General features: G+C 39.8%; 1 protein-coding gene across 2 annotated transcripts in view; it reads left to right on the forward strand.

Annotated features, from left to right (window-relative positions):
* Window positions 1–2,418, forward strand: part of LOC107688212 (uncharacterized) — a 10,552-nt gene extending 8,134 nt beyond the window's left edge. Inside the window, exons 2-3 of one of the 2 annotated variants that reach the window (XM_016485837.1) lie at window positions 33–188; window positions 222–2,418. In XM_016485837.1, the coding sequence (XP_016341323.1) occupies window positions 33–188; window positions 222–1,460 (1,395 nt within the window). In that variant the 3' untranslated portion in view covers window positions 1,461–2,418. Of the gene's footprint in view, window positions 1–8; window positions 189–221 lie in introns of both variants that reach the window. The other variant, XM_016485829.1, reaches the window with a different exon arrangement.
* The last annotated feature ends 5,057 nt before the right edge of the window (window positions 2,419–7,475 follow it).

Raw genomic sequence — 7,475 nt, forward strand, 5'->3', positions numbered from 1 at the left:
CTGTCCACATGACAAGAGAAGATTTCACGCAGGCTGTAGACGAATTGCACCAGGAGCTGGATGGACTGTTGAGTAAACATGAACCAAGACAACCATACCCAAGACCACATAAATATGTCCAGCAGAAACAATACAAGCAAGTAGCTGGGACACTGGTCATGCAAGACATAGAGGATCCAGAAGACCAGTTTCACGTTCTTCCAGCACAACCAGAAGACCAGTTTCAAGTTCTTCAAGCACAAAGACGAGGAGGAGGAGAAGAACACAGATCAACGAGGATAACAAGAAGTACAACAAGAAGACAACTGGCCCCAAGATTTGAGTGTCCAATCCTCATCAAGCAAGGTTATGCTCAATACACACCTTGGGCAAGTCAAGATCTGGACACTTTGGTTTCCCGTCTTCCAGACATTCATGAAGGTGCTGGAAAGTGGATAAGAACATTTGAAGAAGAGACAACTGGAAAGCTTCTGGCCCTGGGTGACATCAAAGCTCTACTTGCCAAATGCCTGGGGGCCTCCAAAATGAATGATGTACTCAAACAGTCTGGCCTCCTTCGAGCTGTGGACAGACCTCAAGAAGATGCAACTTCTTTTGACAAACATCGATGTGACATTTGGATAACTCTGAGAGCTGAGTACCCAATGCAAACTGATCCAGGTTTCCTGAAAGGAGAGCCAATTGGGGAGACTGAGAATCCCACCACCTACATTCAGAGACAAATAAGACGTTGGAAAGAAGAACTGGAAAGAGATCCAGAGCAAGACAAAATACTGACAGCACTCTTCAGGACTGCCATTGTGGAAGCCATGCCTACAACAGTGAAAGTGAAGCTGGAGGATGTGGTAGGTCTGAATTCCAAATCACACAAAGAATTCAGAGACCATGTGGTTCATGCGGTGGAACAATATAGAAAACAAGAGCTAAAGATAAAAACCCAAGAAAAAGAGTTGCAAAGAAAATTGACTCAGATGCAGCTTGAGGAACTGCTCAACAGAAAGAAGAAAATTCAAGCAGTCCAGAAGGAAGATCACTCAGCAGTGATGGCACCCGTCAACACTGAAGTGTTTGTTAATCCACCTGCAACAATGAATGTGCCTGCACCAACAAATCAGATTGCAACAGCACAGGCACCACCTGCTGGAACAGCCACTGCACCACAAGGACCAGCACCAGTTGTCATCTATCTCAAGTCAGAGCAGCCAAACAACAGAGGCTGGAACAGACAACAACAAGGGCGAGGCAGAGGAAGATTTAACAACAATCAGCAAAAATTTGGTGGCCCACCAGGAGTGTGTTGGGGATGCAATCAGCCTGGACACGCCAGAAGAGATTGTCCCATCAATCCTTGGCCACAGGACCACCCAATGGCCCCAGGAGTCAACTATGGACAACAACAAGTGCAACCACAAACTCTAGGTCCTGTCAACCCATGGCGTGGACCTGACCAAGGTTATTAGGGCTGCCCAGAGAATCTTACAGGGAGGAATCAGCTTCCAATGATATCATGTGATGCTGATCAAGAACCAATGCTGCAAGCTAATAACGAAGGAAAAAACAAATCACTCTCATGCTTGACACAGGGGCGACACACTCGTGTTTAAATCCAAGATATGCCTCGCACCTCCCCATGTCTGGAAAATATATAAAGACAGTAGGATTCTCGGGAACAACTCAGTTACTTCCTATGACAGCCCCTGTGAGTATAAGCCTGAAAAACACTGAAATAAGAATACCAGTCTTAGTCTCAGAACACACACCTGTCAATTTGTTGGGTAGGGATGCCATATGTAAATTAAAAATGCAGATATGGTGTACACCAGAGGGAATTTATATAGATGATAGGGCAATGAGACAAATGAATGTCTCAACATTACAACAAACACAAGAACCATGTGCTAACATGTATTGGTTAGGTGATCTAAAAGAAGATGTAGAAAAAACACTTAGCAAATGGGCAAGATATATAAGGGAACAGCTTTGTGAACCAAGTCTACCAAAAACTGAATTTCATTGTACTATGAAGTATGATGAAAACAAAGATCCAGATTTTGAAAAAAGATGGCTAAAAGACACAAAAGGATTGAAAATCCCCATGATATCACAAAGCATAATAATAGGACCCAAAGGTGTAGCTCTGCAGATAGATAGGGAAAAATTCATAGATGACTGGTTTGCAGTACCAAACTCAGTGCCTCATGTTACATTATATGTAAATAAAGACTGTGTCTCTAAAGACTTAGGCCCCACGATGAAACAAGCAGAAAAAAGCAATTGGGAAGCCACAGAAAATCCTCTAATTTTCCAATCAGCAGACAAAGAATATCTTAAGATTTTGTGTGCTACTCCAATGATAAGTGTCCCCAGAATGGTCATAAACACAAGAGTTGAGCCAAAAGTTAAAGAACATCAACCAAAGCAAATTGAATTGTTAAAAGACATGGAGAGACAAGTACCATTAGAATTATGGTCTCAACATGATACAGATGTGGGGTTAGTAAAATCAGCTAATCCAATTAGAGTAGTACTTAAACCAGGAGCTAAAGTACCCAGAAAATTGCAATACCCTTTGAAACCAGAAGCAGTAGAGGGAATCAAAAAGACAATTGAAGGATTAATGAGAGCAGGAGTGCTTGTTGAAACTACTAGTTATAGTAACACCCCAATATTGCCAGTAACTAAAGCTGACAAATCAAAATGGTGTTTGGTGCATGATCTGAGAGCAGTGAATGAGTTTGTGGAGGATTGGCCTGCTGAAGTTCCAAACCCGCATACGTTGCTAACCAATGTTCCATCTGCTGCTAATTACTATACTGTAATTGATCTCTGCTCAGCTTTTTTCAGTGTTCCCTTAGCCGAGGAGAGCAGACCTTTGTTCGCATTCACCTACCAAGGTAAAAAACTCACATACACGAGAATGCCTCAGGGCTTCAAACACTCACCACATGTGTACAACCAGGTTTTAAAAGAAGACTTAGGAGATCTTAGGCTAGATAGCACACTGATACAATATGTAGATGATTTGTTACTCTGTTCAACATCTTTGGAACAATGTCATCAAGATTCAATTAAAGTACTCAATAAATTAGCTGAGGGGGGACACAAGGCCTCTAAAGAAAAATTGCAATATTGCTTACCACAAGTTGAATACTTAGGACGCACAATTTCACATGGGATGAAAGCTATATCACCCAGTCAATTGGAGGACATTAGTAAAGCGCCCCAACCACAAACAGTGGGACAAGTTTGGAAGGCTTTAAGAAAAGTGATGGCACGCCTATCCAGCATGGTGATCAGATAATTGATTTAATATTTAATATCATGTATCCCAAGAAGTTGGCCATCATCAAATGTCAAGCACACAAAAAAGGCAATGATTTTGTTATTAAAGGCAATAATGCAGCGGACCAATATGCTAAACAAGCCTCTGGCTGTACAACAGCAATAATGGCTCCTTCTGTTCTAATTCAACCTCAACCTCAATTGGCTGATGTTGCACGAATGCAGCAACAAGCCGCACCATATGAAATTAGTGTGTGGCAGCAAAGAGGAGCAACACGAGATGCAAATGGGCTTTGGCGTTCTCATGAGGGCCACATGATTGCTCCTACACCATTGCTTACAATCCTAATCTCTGACGCGCATGGTTTTGACCATTGCGCGAGGGGGGAAGTCAATAATAATAAATAAATAAATAAAGTGACAAGGATTTTGGTCACCTTGTTTACAGGCAATGGTGGATGAGTATTTATCTGAATGCAAAGTTTGCACCCAAAACAATGTTAGGAAAGGAACATCTGCACCTATAGGCCACATACCAGTCCCAGAAGGGCCATTCAAACATCTAGTAATGGATTATGTAGACATGATAAAATCAATCAGAAGCAATAGAAGACTGAGTAAGAATACTATAAGGAGTGACAATATAGAAGGGGACCTAAACAAATCTGTAGAGTCCCTGCCAAAAAGACAGAGAGTGAAAAGAGCATATAAGGCAGACCCAAGTGTATACATTCAAATGGCCAATCAAGGGAATACTAGAGCAATTTAAGGCCAAGAATGAGATAAAATATGGATTTGAGTCAATATTCATATAGATAACCTCTATCAAGAATATAGAGCGGATAAACTATATTTATTGTAATTAGCAGATATTTATTAACTATACTGATGATGCATAGACAAACATTGAACTGGTTGTTGGTCGAAAAAAGGCGTATGTGTAATGTTTGGAACTGACTGTTGTACTTATATTTCAAATAGTACAGCCCCAGCTGGATCATTCACCAAAGCTATGGAGAAACTGAAAAACCTGAGAGATGAAGTGACTGAGAACGCTGGAACAGACATGCATACTTGGGATTGGTTTGATTCACTTTTTGGGACTTGGGGAGAATGGTTAACCAAAGTGGGGATCATAATAGGCATTGTCGTTTCTTTTGCTGATCTGTTGTTTCTTTTGCTGTTCTGTTGTATTGTGCCTTTCATCAGATCAATGCTGGCCAGTGCTGCAGCCAAACAGATGATTAACGTGTCAGTGAAGCCAACTGGAATTGACATTGGGTGTACCAACATGCATACAGTGGGACCTGAGCTGGATGAATTTGTGTAAAACCTTCCTGAAAAACAACAGAGTGGTAGGGAAGGGGTGCCTTTTATTTTCTATTTTTTATTTTATCCTGTATTGTAACTTTTGATAGAAAGGGAGTTAGTATCTTCATTGTATTTTCTTTTTATATATTATGTAGTAATATTAGAACACTTGGATAGAGTAGGAAGGAAGTTAGATGATGTTATGTATTTTATTTTGGCATATGCTCCTTCCTGAAGTCATTTACTCCTTAAGGCATGTACAAAAGGGTTGAAAATTCCCATGATATCACAATACATAATAGTAGGACCAAAAGGTGCAGCTCTGCAGATAGATAGGGAAAAATTCATTGATGACTGGTTTGAAGTGACAAACTCAGTTCCTCGTGTTACATTATATGTAAGTGAGAACTGTGTCTCTAAAGACTTAGGCCCCATGATGAAACAAGCAGAAAAAAGCAAGTGGGAAGCCACAGAAAATCCTCTAATTTTCCAATCAGCAGACAAAGCATATCTCAAGATTTTGTGTGCTACTCCAATGATGGGTGTCCCCAGAATGGTCATAAACACAAGAGTTGAGCCAAAAGTTAAAGAACATCAAACAAAGCAAGACGAATTGTTAAAAGAAATGGAGAAACAAGTACCATTAGAACTATGGTCTCTGCATGACACAGATGTGGGGTTAGTAAAATCAGCTAATCCAATTAGAGTAGTACTTAAACCAGGAGCTAAGCTACCCAGAAAATTGCAATACCCTATCAAATCAGAAGCAGAAGAGGGAATCAAAAAGACAATTGAGGGATTAATGAAAGCAGGAGTGCTTGTTGAAACTACTAGCTATGGTAACACCCCAATATTGCCAGTAGCTAAAGCTGATAAATCAAAATGGCGTTTGGTGCATGACTTGAGAGCAGTGAATGAGATTGTGGAGGATTGGCCTGCTGAAGTTCCAAACCCGCATACGTTGCTAACCAATGTTCCATCTGCTGCTAATTACTATACTGTAATTGATCTCTGCTCAGCTTTTTTCAGTGTTCCCTTAGCCGAGGAGAGCAGACCTTTGTTCGCATTCACCTACCAAGGTAAAAAACTCACTTACACGAGAATGCCTCAAGGCTTCAAACACTCACCACATGTGTTCAACCAAGTTTTAAAAGAAGACCTAGGAGATCTTAGGTTGGACAGCACTCTGATACAATATGTAGATGATTTATTGCTCTGTTCAACAACCTTGGAACAATGTCATCAAGATTCAATTAAAGTACTCAATAAATTAGCTGAGGGGGGACATAAGGCCTCTAGAGTCAACACCAATTCCAGATGCACATGTTGGAATATTTTGTGGATGGTTCATGTTTTAGAGACCATTTAGGTAATCATGCTGGATTTGCAATTGTAAAACGTGTTGATGATGATTTTGTCCCAGTGGTGGTGCAGCATTGTGAACAACCATGCTCAGCACAACTGGCAGAGTTGAAGGCTCTAACTGAAGCCTGTAAGTTGGCTAAAGACCTGATTGTAAATATTTACACAGATTCTGCATATGCACATGGTGTATGCCATCTTTTTGGAGCAGTTTGGAAGCAAAGAGGCTTTAAGAAAAGTGATGGCACGCCTATCCAGCATGGTGACCAGATAATTGATTTAATATCAACCATGATGCATCCCAAGAAGTTGGCTATCAACAAATGGCAAGCACACAAAAAAGACAATGATTTTGTGATTAGGGGCAATAATGCAGCAGATCAATATGCTAGACAAGCCTCTGGCTGTACAACAGCAATAATGGCTCCTTCTGTTCTAATTCAACCTCAACCTCAATTGGCGGATGTTGCACGAATGCAGCAACAAGCCACACCATATGAAATTAGTGTGTGGCAGCAAAGCGGAGCAACACGAGATGCAAATGGGCTTTGGCGTTCTCATGAGGGCCACATGATTGCTCCTACACCATTGCTTACAATCCTAATCTCTGACGCGCATGGTTTTGACCATTGCGCGAGGGGTGAAGTCAATAATAATAAATAAATAAATAAAGTGACAAGGATTTTGATCACCTTGTTTACAGGCAATGGTGGATGAGTATTTATCTGAATGCAAAGTTTGCACCCAAAACAATGTTAGGAAAGGAACATCTGCACCTATAGGCCAGTTCTACCAATATTATTTGTTATAATGTTTTTTTTATTTTTATTTATTATGATACTGTATTATTACTGTGGTATGCAACTGCAACCACATGTTCTGGACTTGGAAAATCTCTTGTCCATGTATGTAGGAATGTATTTGCTTCTGTCATTGTGCAGTGTCCTTGAGCTTGGGAAAGGCGCTATATAAAATAAATTAAACATTATTATTATTATTATTATTATTATTATTATTAGGAGGATGCAAGGATGGATAGGTATTATGATTTAATCTTATTTAGTGTGTGGAGTTGTCTTCACAAGTAAGCTTGAGATGAAAAAATATATACTCAAGTAAAAGTACTATTACTTTAAAAAAACAAAAACAAATGTAGTAGCATTAAATTAAAAGTACTCGAGTAAGCGTAAAAAAAAGTAGCTTATTTAAAAGTACTGATGAGTATGAGTACTAAGCTGCAGATTCTATCGCCTTATAATAAACACTGCACACTGATTTAATATTGACCACCAACTTTTAATGGGGTGGTTGACTGTTTTTTTTCCTAGGCTTGATTGTGTTTATGGGGTGCAGTCTAACATGTGTTAATGCTTTGTTTTAAAAAAATAAAACGCATTATATTTCACATAGTTTACCTTTATTCTACACCGCTCTGTCCCTTCTCCTTAAAAACACATTATTTTTCACATAATTTACCTTTCACGAGTTCACACTTACATATAATGAACAGAGTAAAGGTT

Source organism: Sinocyclocheilus anshuiensis, unplaced genomic scaffold (genome assembly GCF_001515605.1).
Source record: "Sinocyclocheilus anshuiensis isolate Anshui unplaced genomic scaffold, SAMN03320099.WGS_v1.1 scaffold205, whole genome shotgun sequence".
Classification (NCBI taxonomy): domain Eukaryota; kingdom Metazoa; phylum Chordata; class Actinopteri; order Cypriniformes; family Cyprinidae; genus Sinocyclocheilus; species Sinocyclocheilus anshuiensis.